Genomic DNA, 22,665 nt, shown 5'->3' with positions numbered 1-22,665 from the left:
CCCCGCCCCGCCCCGTGGAGTGATATGAAGGCTGTTCATATTTTCCTATGTTGCTATTATGCTGTGGTTATGAGTTGATCTCTGATGTTGCTCCAAAACACCGGGCAACGGAGGATGGTAACTTTGCCTGGTTCCCAGCAGTTATAAAGCTAGCTTTGCAAATCCCATCAGCAAAATCTTGGATAATACCATCTTTTGTACATCTTCAGTGAAAGTCATTAGTTTAATATCATAGGCATTATGCTTTAAATCTCCATAGTGTCCCCAGTTCTTCACAGGTCTGTGTAGGCCTGTCTATCCTACATAAATGTCAAAAGATATATCTTGTATATCTTGGCTGGTTAGTTACTGTCCCAACACCTCTTGCATCTATGGCAACTTTACCTGGGATTGCCTAGAACTACTCGTAAATAATGGGTAGTGTAGGCCTGCTAACTGTTACTTAATTATGTAATGAATTTGTCTTCATAATGAAAATGTAAATTTCTGACCTATTTCGTAATGTAAAAATACCAAACCTTGGAGAAGGGCTTCTAGTCTAAATTCCAATACTACGTTATTTTTTGTAATTGTAGCGTATGTGGGGAAAAAAGCCTGCCTTCCCCCGCCCCAGAATAACAAAGGTTTTATTTTAACTCTTCAGTGTATGGTATTCATGATGGGAAGCTATTTCTGGTTACACATATGATGATTTCCTTTAGCTAAACTTCACATTTTTTTGCTTATGCATCCTTATTTGGTCTGCTTTAATAAAGTTATACTACTCTTTCTATAAAACGGTGGTATCTGATGCAGAGACTTCAGCTGTATTCCAAACACCATGGCCATGGCTGTAATTATATCAGCTAATGGCAACCACTGGCTGTATGCCAAGTAAAACGAATAAGAATGATCTAATTGTTAGATGAAACAATGAGACATGCAAAGAACTTGGTAGTACTTTAGTAAGTCTCTTAATTTTAAATTCTCTTCACTCATCAAAAAGCTCAGTTAGCAGCTCACTGTTTTTGTTGGAGATGAGCATGTTTGTATTCATACCTGTCGTATTTCAAATCTCAAGAGAATAAGAAATTATGAGATACCATACTCACTTTAACCTTTCCTTTTCTAATTTAACTGGTTCTTAACCAAACTTATGCAAGTAGGTTCTTACAAATGTTCTTACTCGTGGTACTGCCTGCTGTCTGTTAACTGCTTTGTTTTTCGAAGTGTGCTGGAATGTGCACAGGTAGCTCCTCTCTCTATTGAATTTTACCCCATCAGGTGTATGTTTGTCGATAGAATGGTGCGTTAGCCTGAGGATTAGCTTAGCTGTTTGCAAGCTTCCCTGTTACTAATCATCACCTCTGCTTTGCAGAACATCTTCAAGTCCTGTAGGTTTAGAGGTCTGTAGAGCCCTTGGATGTTTTTACCTTTTTATATTCACCTTTGCCAGTAAGCATGAATATTATTCTTTTTTTGGAGAATATTCTGCTTGTTTGGTTTTTTTTTTCACTGAATAATGAAGTTCGATTACTGCATTACGTGTTTGATTACTGCAGGCTATAGAATTTCCCCCTCTACTTTATGTTGTATAGTTTAATCCTTTCTGAAAGGGATTTACTAAATTGCAGGTAGAAGAGCTATTGCTTTTGTAACTTCTTCCAGAAACTTTCTGCTGCTTCATTAATAAGATTGTCACGGTAGCAAAATCAGCTCAGGAAGGAATGACCCTCAGCACACCACCTGACTGGCCAGCCAAGAACTGAAACAAATGGCTAAGGGAAAAGTTGGGAATGTTGGTCAGTGTGTTACACTGGCAACTGGATTATCAAACTGGTCATCATTTCATCAGGATTTTTTTTGTCCTTTATACTTTTGAGTTGATTCATTAGATCCCTGAACTTAAAAAAAAACCAAACAAAAAAATCCTTTGAAATTCTGTTTTGTCTTCAACAGTGCCCTTAAAGATAGTCGTTTCCCCCCAATGACGAGGGATGAGCTGCCACGGCTTTTCTGCTCAGTGTCTCTACTCACTAACTTTGAAGATGTATGTGACTACATGGACTGGGAGGTAAGGATGTTGGATATCTTTTAAGAAAATTACTTTGATACCATGAACATCTATAGCAGAGGTCACACCATTTAAATTATCTGCATATATGTAGTGTAGTTGTTACTGCTCTGCACTCCATACACATTGTTTTGTGCGTAGATCCTTTTGGTAGAACTGTCATCACCTTAAAAGTCTGAGCCATGAAAATGGAATAAAGTTATATTCTTGCCCACTTACACGCTCAAAGTAAGAGCGCTCTGCACAGCTGTATTTATGTCTAAGATTCCATCAAGCAAGGTATTGTCTGAGTGACGGTGTCCTGAGACCTCTTTTGCAGCATAGCTAACCACAGAAACATGGTAGATCAGTCCATTGATTCTGGAAAGAGGATGTTCCAGTATGAAAGTTAATAGTTCGATGTATGCTTCTGGAAACAAGCACTGCAAAAAATTGCAATCCCAAAACAAGCTGCCTTATTTAGCTTGTAGGAGTGAGCCATTTATCTTTCCCAAATCTTTCTTTGCTTTCAGAGCGAGTGGCCTGCCCACAAAGCCCTTATACAATGAGGCCAAGGAAATCATTGCTCTTGTTTTTCTTTGGTACTTCTGCATGGAGCTGAATCTATTTTAATTGTTAGGTTCTAGGAAACCTGCATGCATTCTCTTGGAACAGCAGCATAAAAGAGATTATTAAGAAGCAAATGCTGCTTTTAGAGTTATTTCTGGGAAGGTATACTGAAGGAAGTGTTATTCTGTATACTTCTGCTTTTTCAACATTATTTGGTACTAGACACTTGCAAAAAAGAAGTTACTGGACTTAAGATGAACTTCTCATCTCAGTCAGTATTACTGTTGTGTTGCTCTTTGAGTCTATATTTGAAATAAAAAAAATTTTGAAATTGTCATATACGACAGTGGACGTGTTACCAGGCAGAGACACCACACGAGTTACAGTATTTCCCTTTAATAATGACTTAGCCCTACTAAATATTTAGGATTTCTTAAGAAAAAAAGAGGCTTTGTATGGTATTCACATGTGACAATGTGAATTGAATAGAAATTTCATTTGTTGTTAAATGGTAAGAGGCCCTACTGTATCAGAGTGGTGGTATCCAGCAGTAACCTCAGCATTATGAATTTTACAGTAGCTGAAAATCTAACAAAAAGGCATTTCCTGTTCAACTCAAAATGACAAGGACTTCCTACCTTCTGATACGTAATTCTGAATGAGGGGAATGTAAGTTTCCTTTGGGGTTTATCAGCATTTTCACCATAAACAGAACTACTCATTTTTTATGTAATGTCAGACCAAAAAATAAATCTTAGCTGAAACTGTGTGTGCATTCTCAACAAGAAGCTTTTTTCAGAGAAGTACTTTGTCTTGTCACTGAGCACTTAGACTACTTTAAACAATGTTTTCCAGTAATCAAAACTGTAGTGACTTTTAATATTAAACCAAGCTAGAAATCAAAATTAAAACTGGTAGAATTTTTCCGCTTTACTAGGTTGACTTCTGGTAGTAACCATAGTGATGTTTTCAATTTAATTTCATTTATTATAATTTATTAAAAATCAGACTATGAATACACTCAGAAAATGTCTCTTTAAAAAAGTGTGAAGTGCATAATGAAATAGCATTTAGCTCTTTCCATGTGGTAGTCTATAAATATTACTAGATGCTGTTTTATTCTCTCAATAATAAACTTCTGAGATGACCAAAATATTCATCCTTAAAGAGAAGCTGAAACCAAAGCCTGAGTTCAAAAATCCACTCTCCCTTGGAAAGATTGGTTTTAACTTTGTTCCTTGGGAGACTTCTGATTCATAACTTTAATACTTGTATGAAACAAAGGAGGCTTTTACTTTCTGTGTCCTTTCTATATCTTGTTGCAGAATCCTTGAGACTTCAACAACCGTGTAAACAAACTTAATGCAGAACTGTAGGCTTGCTCAGTTCTGATTGATTTTATGGATTCTCACAATTCTTCTTACTGGAAGGCCCTGACTTCCGAGGGAAGAATGGAGGGGTCAAAAATAGAATAGTCCTTGTGGTATCCATTTGCTTAGTTGCTCTCTCCTATGTCATTTAAAGTTTTTAATGGTAGGTTTTTAAAACCTTTAGCAAATTTCTGGGAATCCTAAGAAATGGTCACAAAGTAGGTTCCATGATTTGGTGGTGGTTTTTTTTTTTTTTTTCTTTTTTCCTGTAAGTTAGACATGCTTCTCAAGTGATTGTATGATATATAGCTGTGGATGATCCACAAGCTTTCCATGCAAAAGAGGCTGGGAGGTGTATAAATATGAGAAAGACAAAATTTGTAATTGTTAGTCCTTGAAAGAATGATTCATCGCTGTTTGTGCCCCTGTCAGGGAGATAGCTTATGTCATCCATGTTTCTTTTAAGGGAGCTGCAGTTATGCAATATTAATGGCAAAAAGACATTTCAGGATGTCTGGAGTATGACGTAAAAAGAGATTCTGCATCTTTTGTCTCGTCTAATGCTAATTTCCAGATCATCCTGAAAAACATCAGCCTGGTTAGGAGACCTTACTGCTGTAGGTATGCTGCTGATGATCTTGTGGGAGCCAATTCAGCAATTTCCTGACAGAGGTCACAATATTTCAAAATTGCCGATTCAGGTAACTCACAATGCTCCGGTGGCTTAGAGACAAGATCGTTTGAAGACACAGCTCAGGTGTGTCTCCTATATCCTGAAGCAGAGTGGTAGATCTTCTTTTCTCTGATTAATGAATTGTCTTCCCAAACTAAATAAATTAGTATTTCAGTTGTAAAAAGCAATGTGAGATCCTTTTGCCACAGAAACTTCAACCACGTAAACAGGAGATATGAGGGAATTGACTGCTATTAGCTCCCATACGATTTTTCAAATTGCTCCCATTTTATAAAAGTACTTGGGAGAAAGTACAGACCTTTAAAAGACCACTTCAATGCCATGGTTCGTGAGGATGCTTCCTAAAATGTAACTTAGCATTCTTACTTACATGTGACACTGTATGAATTGCAGTGCACTTTAGTAGTTGAGCAGATGCAGGGCTTTGAAATGAACACCAGGAGTGTACGAACTGGTTCTTCATTTCTGATAAACAGAACCCATGAAATATTGCTGTGGTCCGGTCGCCGCTGGGGTGGAGTCTCACAACCTTTCTCAAGGGAATGGACAACATGAGCAACTCTAAGATATGTTTCTTTTCTTGATAGTACTGCTCTTTTAAAGATCAGGTATCAAAGGACTACTCGGGAGACAAGTCATAAAGACCAATTATTTTTAAATACGTTTGATATTGATAGCAGTCATTCCTTCCATACATAAATTCAGCTTTATCCCTATTTCCATTCTCCTTGAGCTCATCTTTTTGATCTGTCCTTCTACCAAGTTTTTTCTTCCCTGCACAAATTTGAATTCCTGCCTCAGGATGCCCCCGATTTTGCTGTGGATTCTTAATGCAGATACACTTGCGTCTCATGTTGCCCTGGGAACTGTGCGTGTTGTCAGTAGCACCCCGAAAGAAGAAATGTAGAAGAGTTTGAATAGATTGCTATGAAGTATCATGGCTTTGGGTCCTTCAGAAAGAACTTCTGTTTGGTTTGCGAAGCCTGTAAGTCTGCAATTTGGGCAGATAAGGCCCCTACACTCAGAAGGTCCTGTGGGTGGATTCAGATCCCAGAAGTGGCGTATATAAGGTGTGATGATGTTGCAGGGCTTGCAGTTCCAGCTTCGGTGCTAGAGGCTCTGCCTCCTTGAGAGGGTACGGCTGCGCGGTGCGTTACAATGGCAAATGATGTAATGTATCCCCTGCCTGCTTTTTTTTCTAGAAATGCAGAAGAGAAAAGCAAAGTGCCTCTACTCATTCCCTCTCTATTTCATGTTATAGCAGATGAACACCTTTTTAATTTATTTTCTCATTAATTTAATTAAGAATCTGTGGGGTTTTTTGCTAGAAGGTAAAGCCTGTCTTGCTAATTCAGACCCTCTCCCCTTTTTTTTATTAAAACAACATAAACGTTATGATTGTATGTGATTATAATAGGAAACTTTTTGGAAAACATTATTGTAATTCCAACAGGGTAATAAATAACTAGAATTGACCAGCAGCTCTTCCTTAAAATACCTTGAAAGAGATCTTTGCCCTGAAGTTGCTGTTCTTCAGTGAAGTAAAAGCTGCGGAATTGTACAGGCTTGCTGTGTTGATACAAAAGGCCTTTAGCCTGTGTGCGCTGGTTTAAATATTAGCTTAAATAGTTGTAGCCAATAATGTTGACTGAAAGGTGGCTTTTCGTTGTTGACTAAGTTAGTACATTTAAGAGTTGTGGAAATTCTTTCCTTCCTGCAAGTGCAGCGGCACCAGCAACTTTTGCAGCTTGTATTTCTTAGAACAAGGGAAGAAAAGAGTCTTGATCTCAATATTTTATTCTCTTTGGATGATATTCAGTGATTCCATGTATGTAAATAAATTATTCATGAAGTAGAGTGCATGTCTCCCGAGTAGTCTTTTGCTTCCATTGTTAAATCAGAATGTAATATTTAAGCCCTACTAAAGATGATCAGAAAGAAGCCAGCATATTTGCTACAAATGTGAAGCTAAAAAGCTGTAGAATTCAGCTAATAAAAAATGGGGTCAGCTTCTAATAAATATAATAGTCGCTTAACCTGAAGCGTTCCATTTCCAGGCAAGTTTGTATACAGCTATTTCCCTAGTACTAGTTAGGTAAATAAAGGGAAAAGCTACTATGTTATGTGGTATCATAAGGAATAGTGCAGAAGTTATAGGCCAGCCTTTTTGTTTGAAAACGTTTATAGCTTGCCGCCGTTCAAAGATTGAGCAGACAAACCGTAAGTCAGTAGAAGGATTAGCCATGGCCCAGAACAGCCTGATCTGGTTCATCGTGTGGTTACGTGAAGGCTTTTACTGGTAGAACTGAGAGGCAGGCAAGCAGGTTTGTAGCAGCTTAACTGGCGTGCTGGCGGTAAGGGTTGCCCATCGAGCCGCGTTTCTAGTCTCGAGTGGAGGAGAACAGCAAATAGTGAACTGCAGGAACGGGCAGACACTTGTTTCTAACACCAAGGAGGTGTTGCGCTGCTCCAGCTCTGGGGTATTCCATGTGGATTCTTTGTTACCTGCTTTAATGTACTTCTGAAAAAATGTTTACAAATAATTCATCTTAAACTAATTAGCGATAATTGCATGCAAATCTCTTACAGATTTCAGTGCAGTAGATAAAACTGAACAGAGTGATTATTTGATGATAATTTACTCCACAGTGGACTAGAAGCTTAAATTTCAACAAGGCTTGATGTTTTAGATGCTTATCCAAATTCCATGTTGATAGTCTAACGAGAATAATGTTATTTCTTCCTCTCAGTATGGTTGGAGAGTCAGTACAAGAGGAACAGACGTGTAAACTGTGTTTGGAACTTTGAGTCGAACATGAGAGTTGCTTGAACTTTGGTTTCAGGGTGGGTTTTGGAACAATTTTTTCTTAGCCCAGCTGAGGTGGATATATATAGAGACTGATTATGGGGAATAATCTAGCCAGTGCCAGAAGCGCTTGGCAGAACAATGAATGCGTGTGTGTGTTTTCCTGCATCCCGAGGTGTACGTAAATAAATGATTCATTAAAAAAAGTGCATATAAATGAATATGAATGTGTATAAATAGACAACAAAATCCGAAGTTCTGTTGAGGTCATTTCAGAAGTAAAATAAAAATTGTAGTTTAATGCAATCCTTAGATTTAGCGAAAGGTCTGTGTTTTTTAATTAACATTGTCAGTGAGCCTAGTTTCAGGCAGCCTCTGGCCACTTACGCAGTGGGCCAAAAGGTTTATATTCACAAGTATTGGATACATAGTATACAGTATTTCATGCTCTAAAACCCTATAGAAATACTTCTATTGGAGGAGGTTGGTTTGTTGCCTTTCTAAGTCTCTCTCCTTACCTCACTTTCCTCTCCCAATAGCAACAGTCTAAATAAATTCCTACCCATTTGGGAGGCTGATATGGCAATTTTGTGGTCTTTTTGCAGCTCAGAAGGATACCTGTATGTAGCCATTTCCCTAATAAATGGTAATAGATGAGACAGAAATTAAATTCCATCTGCAAAAGAAGATTGATTGGTTTGTCTTTCTGAACTGCACGGATGTTGTTATTCTAGAAAAACTTGCCTGTAGTGTATCAGTATTTTTTGTATTTTGAGAAGCGTGCCATAGGCTTTGTATAAAGTTCTGTGCTAAGCCTGGTAGGCAAACAGCCCAGGTAATGCCTCCCAAACATGTACCTACCCCTTGCGCCCCGGCTTAGAGAGGAATATTTTGGGAAATTTCACAGAAGTTTTCATCAATGCAGGAACGTCGGTCTCTTGAGGAAGTCAGAATAAATTCCTAACTGTGCCCATGCCAGTCATAGCGTGGATCATTCTTATTTTGCTTGTGTGTGGCTTCCATTTGTTTAACGCAGGCCTGGTTTTGATTAGCTGGAGCTAAACAATGAAAAGCCATTTGTACTGGACTAAGAATACTGCTTAGCTGCAGTTGGAATTCATGCTTCACAGAATGCTGTGAAATTCTCCCAACAAGAGGAATTGTGGGTGCAATTGTGTTGCCTTACTTATTTTGCTCTACATCTTTTTCTTTTACAGACATGGGCCTAAAAGTCCATTAAAATGGTTCATGGGAAACATCCAGTGCAATGCAATTACCTACTGCTTGAATGTTGCATCGTACTTAATACATCACTAGTGCTTCTGGTTAGTTTCTCATGAATACTGGATGATCACTATTATGCAAAACAGTTGTGTAGAATTTAGAATCTAACATTCTGCAGGACTTAAAGGTGTGCAAAACCTGAAAATATTTCATCTTAGTGCTTAGGCAATTGAAAATAGACAGTTACAAAATCACCAGCTGCAAAAACTTGCTCTGTTCTTGGAATAAACTCGGTAGGCTCATTTCAGCTTCTAACACTGTTTCATTTTACTTTCAGGTCCTTTGGGTTCATAATTACATCATCTGAGCATGCAGATTTGATCTCTCTAGTGATTATATATCCGTGTTATGAAAGTTACGTTTAGCAGTGTTTGGTAATGAAATATCACATTAAGATTTGCAGTGGATTAAATTCGTTAGTCTCAAAGTAATTTTTCCTATTTAAGAAATGTTAGGTTCATGGGGAAAAATTGTTGAGGCCATGGCCAGCCACAAGAGAGACTCTTCCTCCCATTTCCCCGTGCTTATATCATATAATTATAAAGATTAAAAACTAAAGTCTTAATATAAGCAAATATGTTAATTGAACAAGTGGTAGAGCTTTGTAAATATTCCTTATTTGTTTTTTTGACTGTCATGCAGTTACAGTAAAATAGGTTGTCACTGGAAAAACTGTTACAGCATTTTTCGATTAATTTTGTCTCCACAAAGGAGTGCCATACCAAATAACATGATACCCTTTTAAACACAAACTACTCATTCCCACACACAATGTTGGGAACTTTGGATTTAAATGGAAATAACATCTTAGTTACGTGGGCATGAAAATAAAAATGTCCATCTACTAATGCTTTGTGTTTACGCACAGAACTGAAAAGCAACTGAAAACTTATTGGCAATGGAATATGTTTTATGGCATGCCTGATCCAAGCGCAGGTACTCTCAGCAGAATTATTGTACCTTGAAAACAGGGGTGCTTAAACAATGCCCTGGAAAGGTGCCCAGCCTCTTTTTTTTTTTTTCAATTTTTTTTGGCAGTTTTCAACTTTTATATACGTCTAACTCCTTGGTATTAGTAATTTTGGTTTCCATACTAACATTTTGTTGTATTAGAGTATTTAGTAGCACGGAAATAGGAGCTTGAAGCTGAATGCTTTGGAATATCTCCTTTTCCTCATCATACATTAGCAAAAATTTTGAAGGCTCCAGGCTCGAGTTCATAGTGTGACAAATCTTTCATTGTTCAGTTGTTACTTTGAACAAAATTAATGCTCTTAATTGAAGCATCATTAGATTTGCCAGCTGTTTGGTTGCCTGCAGATTATATCTGGTGACCAGGTGATTTTATCAGCAACAACATTGCTGACGGTGTCAGAGGGAGACAGTAGACTCAGAGACAGAACGACTTTGGCATCTCAGCTGGCTTTTCTTCAGACCAGAAATGAAGCTCTGTGGTGGGGAGCTGAGGACCATATTTGTGCTGCTACTGACCTTACAAGGCTGTTAAGGTGAACACCTTTCAAAAAAATTACATTCACTTCAGTACCACCTCTTGAAACTCTTTGCAAAATGGTATTAGCCACTGAAAGGTTCACATTTTGGGTTTTATCATGTTAGAAATCTTTTGTATCTTTTTTCTTTTAATGTACTAATAAAGCTGCCAATTTCTTGCAGGTGGGTGTACATGGCATTAGAATAGAATTCATCAATGAAAAAGGATCAAAACGCACCGCCACCTACTTACCGGAGGTTGCAAAGGAGCAAGGTCATTGTTGCACTTTATTTCATATGATCTGGTGAAGAATTTAAACATACATATAAATCTAAAATGCAATATTTGACCTTGCACTGATGTCAGATGATGGAGCAATATTTAATTGTAAGAAGACTCTTATATAAAGTGCCAATTACATGCCTATATCAGTCCCCTTATAGGGATTCAGTAAACTGTAGCTGTTCTTTAAACAAGTCATAAATGCAGTGTGTAGCTGTAGAAAATAAAATATGGAGGGGTGGTACAGTGCTGTCAACCAACTTTGCAGGTGTTAAAAGCTGTCAGTTTTTGTGTAGTTATTATGCTGTGGTATTAGTGACATGCAAAAACTCTATTAAGTGATGGGATGTCTGATCAATTATCTTAACAGCTGATTTATTCCTAAATTTGCAATGATCAAGTCTTTTTTTTCAGTTAGATACTTTCTGCTAGTACTTAATTCCTCTTATAAACACTGGCTTCCTGGGTTTTTTGACGGATGGAAGGGAATTAATTCCAATATGAAAGTCCAAAATAATGTTGTTAAAGTCCCTTTTAATAGAGGCACAGACTTAAATTTAAATTAAAAAAACTATAGTAGATTTTGTTGAATAGTATCTTTTGGACTAAGCAGCTGTCTATGACTACTCATTATGGTTTGGGTTTTTTTTCCAAGCTTGACAGTGTGTCTCAATCTTTAACATTTTGCATTGCTACTGTTTCTTTTTTTTTTTTTGCCTTTTTATATTTGAGTTGGTCCACTAAGGAATAGGATGAAACCTTTACTGAGGATCATCTTTGATAATTCTGTTTCCAAATAGTCACTTAAAAGTGTAGAGGCTTTCCAGGACAATTTTTTTGCTTTTCTAATCTAACGTTGGCTAGTTAGAGAAGTGGTTTTTTGTCGAGACCTTTGGTGATCACTTAACAAGCTTTTTTTAAATTCAGGAACTGGGGGGGGTTGGGGGGGGGGGGGTGTTAAATTTCTAAATAGTTTTAGTAGTCCATGCATTGCAGTCTGACTCTTCAAAGTACCCAAAACCACCCATTTGTATTTTTTTATGTACCCAAAACTACCCTTTTTTCTTTTTAATGTAACAATGTGACTAATCTAATTGCATCTTTTGGAAATTACATGTCTAACAGCTACTTAAAATATTAGGCTTTTTAAAATCAATAAATAGGAGCTTTGAATACCATGAAGATTTTATTGAGAACAATAATGAATCTGTATTTTTAATTCATAACTTTTTTTTATTACCCAGCCACCTATATTATAATATAGTGGTTCTGAAATTAGAAGTATCATTGTAAAGTTAAGTGATATTTATGGAGAAATCTAGTCTCTGAAGTTCTCTGCACATGTTCAGCTAATTATTCTTTTAAATTCTGTTTTATACAGAAATTTAATCTTTCATACTATCATAGCCACTTATAATGTCTAAAGTGATTGTGATATATGATCATACCTGAACGTTTCAGAAAAGTTTAATTTTGTGTCTCGCTCCCAATCTAGGACACCTGGATATAGCGGGTCCACTTTTAAAATACTTCAATTATGAGATAAAAATATATTTTGTTTGTGGAGCGAACTTTGTGTGTAAAGAAAGCCTATATGTCATATTTCCTTCAACTGTTCTTAAGTAGGGAAGAATGATCTATGTTTTATGCAGAACTTCAGCAGAGCACTTTCATTATCAGTAACACTACCTACTGTACTGTATTTTTGCAACATCTATTCTTACTGCTATACTTCTCACTAATTTTTACTACTGTAAAATTCAACAGGATGGGACCACATTCAAACCATAGATTCCTTATTGAGGAAAGGAGGCTACAAAGCTCCGATTACTAATGAATTCAGGAAAACAATAAAGCTAACCAGGTATGCATCGTGGGATACTACAGATAAGTCCTGTTTTTGTAATACTGTGATGTGTTCATTCCTGGTAAGTGCTTATTTCAGATGTTAATAGTAAGCTTTCCTGTATATATTATTAATGATTTCTTTCTTTTCACAATAGCAGTACGGACTTTTGAGAATATCTGTGCCTTGCACAGGGATTAGTGGCACTAAGCAAGAACGAAAAGGCTACATATATATCAGGGTACCTGCATATTTTGTTCCATAACTCTGCAAAATCTTAGCAGTGTGTTAGCTGTTGCTTTTTACAGTTTGTTCATTGGTTGTAACGGATCTTCAGGGGCTGCTGTAACAAGGATTATTGCCATTGTCCGTTTGTATTTGAGCAGATGGTGCGCTATGGGCCTGCTTCTGTGAAGTCAGGGAGGCCCCTCAGCGCTAGAAATCTGTTCAATTCTCAAAGCAAGCGTTGGGTCTTTTTTATCTCCTGTGGAGTATAGGTTTCCCTTCTCTTAACAGGTGTTAGGTATGCAAACTAGGTAGCTGATCTGACAGTCAGTGTACTAGTTGAGCTATGTATTCTCAGGAGTGAAGACATGAATTTAATATTTTATTTCATACTCTGTCACTCTCACAATTTTGATTTTGCTAATTTAATAAAATGTGTTCTTGAGGGCTTCTCAGCAGGTGGGAGCCAAAATATTTCAGAATTAGCAGCAGAATATTCTGCCCATAATATTGTAGTTATATGGTGAAGGGTGGAGGAGTAAATGTCTGTAAGAACACCTCTAAAATGATATATTTTTATAAGCTTGCAGTATAAAATGACTGCTATACTCTAGTTATCTATTCCATGCTTGGAGAAATAAGAATTTTTTAAACCTTACATCATAAGGAAGTATTGACTGTTCATCCTCTTCAGGGAGGCCACACTTGACATATTATTAATACAAATAACAAAATTAGAATCCTTTGTCCAAAACTGTTATCTGTCCTATCTTTTATCGACTTTTAGGGACTCATAGGGCCGCAAGATTAGTTCTAAAAATGTTGTATATATTACTCTTGTTTCTGTGTCCCGATTTCTTTGGAAATTCTTTCCTTCTTAGTGCAGCTAGGTGTACGGCAGACTTGACTTCTTTGTCCATAATTAAAACCCAGTCCTTTCACTTCAGACATCTGAAAATACTTGGATTCTTCTGACTGTTTATGCATTTTTGTAGGGCAAAGACCTGAGATTTTGGTTCTTTCCAGCTTCCACATTTGTCATCTTCATCTACAAATCTTGCTAGTAATTAGCAGTAGTTTATGTTTAAACCAGGTAGAAGGCAAAGCATTTCTTAGAAAAATAAATATTTTCGAATTAGAGGAATTACTTGTTCAGTGATCTTGTGGATGAAGAATAAAGACTTTGCGTCTCAATGACTGTTCAGAATTCTGGATTCCTGTAGGAACCTGATTACTGTGGAGCAGCTGTGACTAAGGAAAACATGCTATTCTGAAGGTTAAATTAGGGAGGAAGGATTCACAGGATCCAGCTAAATTTCCAAATGCAGAACCCCAGCCTCCTTTTAATTTATTTCAGCTGTACACTTTGTTATCTGCTGTTCAAAAAGAATATATGGAGGTAGCTGAGGGCAAGAGTAACAGTGCTATAGTTCTTAAATGACAATTTCTGAATAGGGAATATGTTTTTCCAATCAGCAAAAATTTTCTGCGTAGCACACATTTTCTTCCAGCTACATGATTTTGTTTGGAGCAATGGCATGTGAGCACAGAACAAAACAAAACAAACAAAAAACCCACCACCTCCCTCCCCCCCAAAAAAACCCCACCAAACCCCCCGAATTTAGTGTATTTAAGTTCACAACATCCAAACTGCTAGCAAAATCACTGGCCTGATAGGTGGAATAAACAAAGCATAATTTTTAATGTTCAGAAGAAATTCTTTTTTTTTTGGCTGTCTGTTTTACTTGCTTAAAAACTCAGCTTCTGCTGACATATTATAAACAGTAGTATTAAAATAGTAACCATTTCCCAGCATCAGACAACCTTTTTTAGAGTCTCATTTTAATAACTTCTTGTCATACAGTAAAACATCTATTGAAAGAGTGGAATAAATGCTTTTAACTTCTTTTTCAAGTCTCTGAATTAAAGTAAATGCCCTGTGTGTGAATAAAGCTTTAAGCTGATCAAAACTAGTCTACTGCTATCTTCACTTCAAGTTAATACCCAGTACTTCTGGCCGTGTTTTGAAGAAGAGAACTGAAAAATAGTGGAGCTGAAAGGGGTGTACCTGTTCTAGGGGTCTAGAATGCATAAGGACAGTAACTGCATTTTCTCTTCCATCTCAACTGAGCAGATGTGATTTGAGTCAGGCTGCCTTTGGCCTGCTTTGTGACCCACTTACAACCAACTTCATTAACTGCCAAGCTTATGGTTTAGTTTCATAGTGGCAGGGGATTTCATTCACAGACCAGCTTACTCGTCAAGTGCAGAGTGCGGCACACCATTCACATCAATTCAAGAAGAGCTGCAGCTAATCTCTCAGCGAGGACCAGCGGCCATTTGTTAAATTAGTACATCATTAACAAACACTGTTGTATCAACTAAGTGTGGGCACCTTTAGCGCTCTGAAACACGTCCACTGAAGCAAAAAGCTGCAAGTGTAAGATGTTCTGCTCTGTTCCTCTGGCAAAGAGGCAACAGAAGCAAATGCGCTTGCCACCTTAATTGCTGCAGTTGGTAACTCCACAGTAGTTTAAACTTTTGTGTTGAGTTGTGAGTGCAAGTGGTTGAGCCATCTGTTGTGCTTTTTTCTAGACCTAAAAGAGGAGAGAACCACCAGAGCAACTCCAGAAAAAAATATGATAGAAAGGAGAGGTGGCAATATTTTAAATCACTGTAGCTGGATTCACCAAGTCTCATCTGTCAGATCTCTTATGCAAGGTCTTTCTAAGTGAAGTTTGTGGAAATGTGGAATAGTGTTGGTTTCGTGTAGCTTTTACACTTCTACAGATAAGTGTTAATGTGGCAATATGTTCCTTGTTGTCAAACAATACTGATGCAAGTATATCCAAAATACTTGTTGTCAGGGCCTGGATTCTGCTTTTAGTTACATATAGCTGGCCGATGTTACTGCGGGACCTCTCTCCATTATTTTTCAATGGTCTTGGGAGTCTGGAGAGGTCCCAGTCGACTGGAAGCTGGGAAATGTCCCATTTTTCAAGAAGGGTAAGAAGGAAGACCCTGGCAATTACAGGCCTGTCAGTCTCACTTCAGAGCCTGGTAAAATTATGGAGAAGGGTATTCTGGGAGCTATTGAAAAACACTTGAGAGACAACGCAGTCATTGATCACAGCCAGGACTGGTTCACGAGGGGAAAGTCCTGCTTAACCAACTTAATTTCCTCTTATGCCAAGGTCACCCATCTGGTTGACCAAGGGAAGGCAGTAGGTGTGGGGTTTTTTGATTTTAGCAAAGCTTTTGGTACTGTCTCTCACAGTATCCTTCTGGACAAAATGTCCAGCGCACAGCTAGACAAGTCCGTAATACGTTGTGTGAGCAACTGGCTGATGGGTCAGGCTCAAGGAGTTTTAGTAAATGGGGTTACATCAGGCTGGCGGCCAATCACCAGTGGGGCTCCCCACGGCTCAATTTTAGTGCTTTTTAATGTTTTTATAAATGACCTGTATGCAGGAGTCAAATGTACATTAAGTTTGCTGACGATGCCAATCTAGGAGGAGCTGTGGACTCCGAGCTGTAGACTCCTTTGAGGGTAGAGAGGCCTTACAGAGAGATCTGGATAGGCTAGACAGCTGGGCAATCGCCAACCATATGAAATTTAACAAGAGCAAGTGCAGGATTCTCCACCTGGGACAGGGTAGTCCTGGTTATACGGACGAGAGGCGGGAGAGCAGCCCCACGGAAAGAGATCTGGGGGTTTGGGTTGATGGCAAGTTGAATATGAGTCAGCAGTATGCCCTGGCAGCCTAAAGGGCCAACCGTGTCCTGGGGTGCATCAAGGACAGCATCGCTAGCTGGTCAAGGGAGGTGATTGTCCCACTCTGCGCTGCACTGGTGCTGGGTGCAGTTTTGGGCTCCTCAATGTAAGAAGGACATCAAACTATTAGAGTATGTCCAGAGGAGGGTGACCAAGATGGTGAAAGGCCTCGAGGGCAAGACTGAGGAGGAGCGGCTGAGGTCACTTGGTTTGTTCAGCTTGCAGAAGAGAAGGCTGAGGGGTGACCTCATTGCTGAGGGGGGATGTCATCGCAGTCTACAGCTTCCTCAAGGGGGACAGCAGAGGGGGAGGTGCTGATCTCCTCTCTCTGATGACCAGCGATAGGACATGAGGAAACGGAAAGAAGCTGCATCAGGAGAAGTTCAGATCGGACATTAGGAAAAGGTTCTTCACTGAGAGGGTGGTCGGTCACTGGAACAGGTTCCCCAGGGAAGTGGTCACGGCACCAAGCCTGTCAGAGTTTAAGGAGAGTCTGGACGATGCTCTTAGTCACATGGTTTAGTGTTAGGTAGACCTGCGAGGAGCAGGGAATTGGACTCAATGATCCTTATGGGTCCCTTCCAACTTGAGATATTCTATGATGCTAGTCTAAAAATAATGTAACTCCATTTAATGTAGCTGGGATTATTTTAAAAGCAGAATTTGGCAGACAATTGATACTGATTGTTTAAAAACAGCCCAAAAATCTGTAGTTTAGTTTTTCTCCTAGGTTTTATGTAGAGAGTTGGCTGAAGATATGGGACATTCTCAATAAAATCATCATGAGTTTCTATTCCTTCTGCTTTGAGCAACATAGTAGGCAACAATTTTTAACAGTTCTCTTTGCTTAGAATATTTTTCATAAGCACTGTCATGTGATTCAAGCATGACCCCAACAACCGTGGCGGTTCCCTCCCTGCCCTTGTGCAACTGAAGTTAGTCTTATTCCTAACATCAGAAGTACAGAGCTGTTCTCATTAAACGTATCACTAGCGCAGTATTTTTAGTGCTACTTACAGCTTCCTGGTAACAGTTCTTGAATTTGCTTCTTTGCTTTTTTCTAGGTACCGTAGTGAGAAGATGACAATGAGCTACACAGAGTACCTTGCCCATCGTCAGCATCATCACTTCCAAAATGGTATTGGGCACCCCCTTCCACCGTACAACCATTATTCCTGACACTGAGCCGCATGACCAGTCACTGGACCTCTCTGCAGACCTCTTCCCAGGAGACCCTGCCCCTTCTTGGTCTAGCTATCTCTATTACTGTACCATTTTATGATGATAGTTTCCGTTGCCATGTTGAGGCTTCTTAGTTGGTTAAGCTCATCATGGCAACGGGAGGGAAAACTGCATTACTACAAAGATCCCATACTTTTTTTATTATTGAGTCACTGCAGATTTTTTTGCAGCATATATAGCCCTTGGGTTTTTTATGAAATTTTAAATTTCTACTTCATTAACATTGAATTATATCAATCAAGGCTTTCTGTGACTGTGGATGGAAGGAAGAGTTTAAGGATTACAGTTAGGGATGCTTTGCTTAGCAAAAAGGCATTCATGGCTTTTGCATTAATAGGTGTGACAGGGAATGAAACATATCAGATTCAGGTATTATACTAGACAATGAATTGCATTTTCATAATGTTCTTAATAATGTTGTATGTACGATATCTCACCCCCACAATAAGGATTTCATGTAGCTATATACATGATCTTCAGATCCAGCACATACAGCCAAAATGTCAAGGCTGACATGCAAAATGCTTTTTTGGATGAAGAGAAGCAATTACATGTACAGTGAGAGGTCATGTTAACATGGCAGCATTTTCAGAATCAAGTGGTGTAATTGATAGGGCATGACGTAATTCAGTAGGCTACCAGGTACCTTCGTCTCCCATTCTGTGCTGGGAATCGAGGGCAATCCAGCCCTGTCAAGACTAGTCATAATAATGCATTTGTAATGATACGATGCCTTTCTGATGATCTCAAATTAGGAGTGACATTTGTTTCTAAAAACAGGTTGGTGTAGCAGATGTCATATTAGGAAGAAAACGGATTTAGATTTTAGTGCCTTTGACTATGACATAACTATATACTTATATATAAAATTCATAGAAAAAATATAGCAAAGATGCCAGACATTCTAGCAAACTATATTGAGTCTGCTCTGGTGTCAGGTTTTTGGGGATTTTTTTAAAGTGAGATTTTTTTTTTATAGCAAACCTATTTTGGAAAAGAAAAATCCCTGTTTTGTTCTTTCTTCTGCTTTTGAACTTGTTGAGTTTTATCAAGTCATGAATAGTTAGATAAAGTTAACTATTGTTTAATAAAGAATAAAGACTGTTGTGAAAGCACAGGACAAATATGCCATATTTAACATGTTTTCATCCATTACAGGAATAGTACTTGAGAGCTGTAAGTACTGTGTAATAATTCTGATACCCCTCCACACGGTGCAAGAAAGAAAACTGATTGGAACTTTTTCCTGCTGTAAAAATAGGATTTAGTAAAAGGTATGTGTGGTATATTTGCAAGCCCAGTATATGGTAGGAGCTAGCTCCTTGCTCATGTGCCTGCAGAACTCGCACTAATACCTGTTGTAGTTCAGTGCATATTCTAGGGGACAATACATGCCGTCTATTACAGAAAAGACCTTCCTAATATGAGTGAGTAAACCACAGTAAGCAGAAATTCCAGTTATTTTGAATAATGAATGTTTGTAAATATATAGATATATAAAATTCAAATAGATAGAATCAATTAAAATCCAATTGTTAAAAAAAAATCAGACTAATTGTAAAAATGTTTCAATGGGGTTTCAAAACCAGATATGGATAAATTATGCTCATCTCTTATGTGAGGTTAGCTTTGCCACTTAATTTCTATGGAGGTTCTCGTCGAAGGTCTTTGGTATTCCTTCATCCACAGCATTTGATGTCCAAATATTAAGATTTTCAGTTGTGATGCCTTAATTTATAAGCAGAGGGCCTGAAATTTCAGGAGCCAAGAGATGCCAGCCAGAAGCTGCAAAAATTAATAGATGTTTATACAGAGGCTATTTTGGATGATACTGTTGTCTTGTTTCTACTTGGGGAACACTTTTAAATGGATTAGTCTTCAAGTGGAAATTGTGAACAAATGGCTACCTGATAGAGTTGTGTTGGTTTTTTTCTTGCCCTTATAGGGAAACTGAGCACAAACTGAATCATTCTGCTGCAAAAAAAAAAGTCATCCAAACCCATCTTTATCTGTCATCTCGTTACAGCGTGCTCATGCTTCTGTATGAGCTCATTGTTAGAAGTTTTTTAAAAAGATCTATTATATATAAAAATATATATGTATTGAAAGGTGCTAATCAACCTCAAGCAGGTCACGTGACTGGTCATGCGGATCTAAAATCATATCAGATTTTTTAAAAAATCTTCGATATATGCAGATGTTATACAGAATTTCTTACCAGTGTAATAATGATATACTGATGAATAAACAATCCTGCAGGTTTTTAAGGACAAGGTCAGCAATACTTCCCACCATGGCTTGGGGGGGAAAAGGATAGTTTTGTCTCCTTTTTGTATACAGCATAATGCACAATGCATTTTTGTCTATCTCTTAGTAGCTGTTGCTTAAAAATATAGTTAAAAGGGTGTTATACAAACTGTAAAGGTGTGCTTTTGAAATGAGTTAATGCCAGACCCTTCTGGACCAGAGTTTTGTATCACTAATTAAAAAACTGTTACAGAGTCTGTGGTCAATCAGATCGTATGATTTTTTTTTTTAAAAGATTGGAATAATCAGTCTATCTACAGTGTTTCTAGGGCACCTACCTCCTCAGCATGCAAGTGCTGACAATGCTATGGATTGTTTCTGTGTAATTGTGGGTTTATTTGTACAAAACGTGCAGTTCACTGTGACATGCACTGGGACAGAATAGGTCTGTTTGCCTAAAGCTGATCAACAATTGCTTTCACAAATGTCATTCCCTTGTAGTTATGTTTAGTAGCCTTTTAGAGATATTGCTGGGTTTAGATACAGATTTTTAAAAATTTTTTTCTTTTTTTTTATTTGGGGTACTTTATAAGAAGTTAAGGTACAACCAAGTAGCTTATTTCACTATTTTTTAAGTTGGAATGCTAATTTTTTATGAGCACTACTCAGTTTGCCTTACTCATTAAAGAGCTTGTTGGGGTTTTTTTCAATTCTGTTGCTTAATGTTCCTAAAAACCCTGTTCTGTAAACTGAGTTAGACAACAAAACCGTAGACTTGACACGAAACTATTACTTAGTCATGCTTCAAGTGGCCTTCCTTCTGCCGAGACTGCTGTAGCACTGACTTTCCACCATCTCAACCCCAACGCTGCTCATAGCAGGGGGAGGGCACACTAGAGTTCTGACCTCAGATACACTATTAAATCAAGGCAGTCAAATCCATTTGCACACCCTGGCGTTTGTATACGGACCTCTTTACTTGTCTTCAAATGTGCGGGTTTTTAAAATTGTTGTCTGGAGTAGGTTACATCTCTTATGTGTGTTAGATCGAACCAAAGAAGCCTCCAGCCATGCCCAAATGCTGCTCCTAAAGCCTGCCTTCCAGTCCTTACAAAATCCCTGCAGGATTAAATGTGTTAACTTTTTTATTTTTGTACAGTTTCTAACTGATTTTTGCTAGTGATGTTAATTGAATTAAGTTTATTTGGGGAGTCTGAATATCTCCTCCATTTAAATAAACTGGTGACTTTCCTTTTATGTTTAAAAAAAAAAAAAGTTTAAAAAAATAAAAAAAAAAAAGAGAAACCCAAAGTGTGCCTCTCAGATTTAAGGGTTTCTGGTTACATTTATTCTTAAGACCAGCAATGATTCTTTATATACAAAGATATGTTCTCCTCGTTTTTTATTACTGTTAAAGAAAAAATAAAAAAGAGAAACCTCTTTCTTTGCTCTGGACCCAGTAATTGCGCTGGTACATAAACGCACTGAGAAAACAAACTTTTGTTTGAAACTTTTGTAACAACTTATGACTGTTTTTGTATATCAAAGTTGATTCTTTTCAAGATATTTGGATCTAGTTTCTAAGTTATTTTAGTGTTTTATATGTTACAAAAAAAATTACTTTAAATTGTTCACCAGCATCTTGAGTTATCTTTAATGCAATGGTGACACACAATGGGCTTAGAGCTACCTGGAGTAGCTTGTAAGGCCTCTGTCTTTTCCTTCCTTCCTTAGTAACTTGATTGATTACAATAATATCACAGATTACCTGAACCCCCTTCCTTTATAACTAGATCCTCCTTCCTTCCACATTTAATTGCTATTAGTGTGAAGAAACTGTTGAAATGGGCATTTTAATATAAGTACGGCTTAAAAAGAGAAAAATGAGGAAAAAGAAAAAAAAAAATATATAGAAGGTTATCTGTGGGTCTGTGAGATATGGCTGTGGAAAGATATTGTAGTAGTTTTAACACTATTGTTACTACCTTTTAAATCATTTACCCAATAAAATAAGGAAAAAGAATCACCATTTCTTTTTATGTTTCTTTTCTTAATTGTGTGGCTTGGTCAATTTTTTTTTACTTAAGCATTTGCAATTCATGTTAATGTTAAAGGCTAATGATGTGTTAGGAATATTTTCACGTGATTAACTCTGTCTTTCTGTTTTGCCTGCTGTAGGAATAGATTGTGGACAGGTACATGCAGTTTTCAGTCTAATTCAGAAGTGTGTCACTAAACACTCCAAGTTAAATGAGCATTTATATCAGTTACATCAGTTATATCACTATTTATATCAGTATATTTATCAGTATTTATGTAAGTTATCAGTTCAGTTTTGTACTTTTTATATCTAACTTTAAACATGGAATTTTTTCCAGGCTTGGGCTCCTTACTCTCTGAGGGGGAGAACTGGTTTCAACCTTTTTAAGCAAAACTTTGTTGCATAACTGGTTATACTGGTGTAACCAATACATTGCCTACACTACTTGTAGCAACATTATTCAATAGAATAATGTGGCAAAATGTGTATCAAAGAATATATTGAAGTATCACCTAAAATAATTTCAATGCATTTTCTTCTACTCTTACAGTAGTAGGTGTGGTTTTAAAGACTATCTAGGCTTGCTTTGCCATGAGGGATTTCTTTATCTTGCATGTCATATCTAGCTAATGTGTAGGCTGTCATGTTGACCAAGTTTAATGGAAAAAAATTATAGTGTAGAGTTTGCGCTGACTTACGGGGTTCCTGGGAAGTGTGGAGGGCCAGGGAAGCAGTCTTTTCCCCTTCCCCAAAAGCTTT

At 37.7% G+C, this 22,665-nt stretch overlaps 1 protein-coding gene across 1 annotated transcript; it reads left to right on the top strand.

Moving 5' to 3' along the window:
• The first annotated feature begins 1,394 nt into the window (after positions 1 to 1,394).
• AMMECR1 (Alport syndrome, mental retardation, midface hypoplasia and elliptocytosis chromosomal region gene 1) lies at positions 1,395 to 21,894 on the top strand. The gene is made up of 6 exons (XM_009587834.1): positions 1,395 to 1,434; positions 1,939 to 2,053; positions 10,431 to 10,521; positions 12,298 to 12,394; positions 17,441 to 17,974; positions 21,210 to 21,894. The coding sequence occupies exons 1-5, from the start codon at positions 1,403 to 1,405 to the stop codon at positions 17,553 to 17,555; spliced, it is 450 nt and encodes a 149-aa protein (XP_009586129.1). The 5' UTR covers positions 1,395 to 1,402; the 3' UTR covers positions 17,556 to 17,974; positions 21,210 to 21,894.
• Positions 21,895 to 22,665: the final 771 nt, after the last annotated feature.

Source organism: Fulmarus glacialis, unplaced genomic scaffold (assembly GCF_000690835.1).
Source record: "Fulmarus glacialis isolate BGI_N327 unplaced genomic scaffold, ASM69083v1 scaffold8971, whole genome shotgun sequence".
NCBI classification, from domain to species: domain Eukaryota; kingdom Metazoa; phylum Chordata; class Aves; order Procellariiformes; family Procellariidae; genus Fulmarus; species Fulmarus glacialis.
The sequence above is the reverse complement of the archived record's forward strand: the minus strand, read 5'-3'. Positions and strand labels throughout refer to the sequence as shown.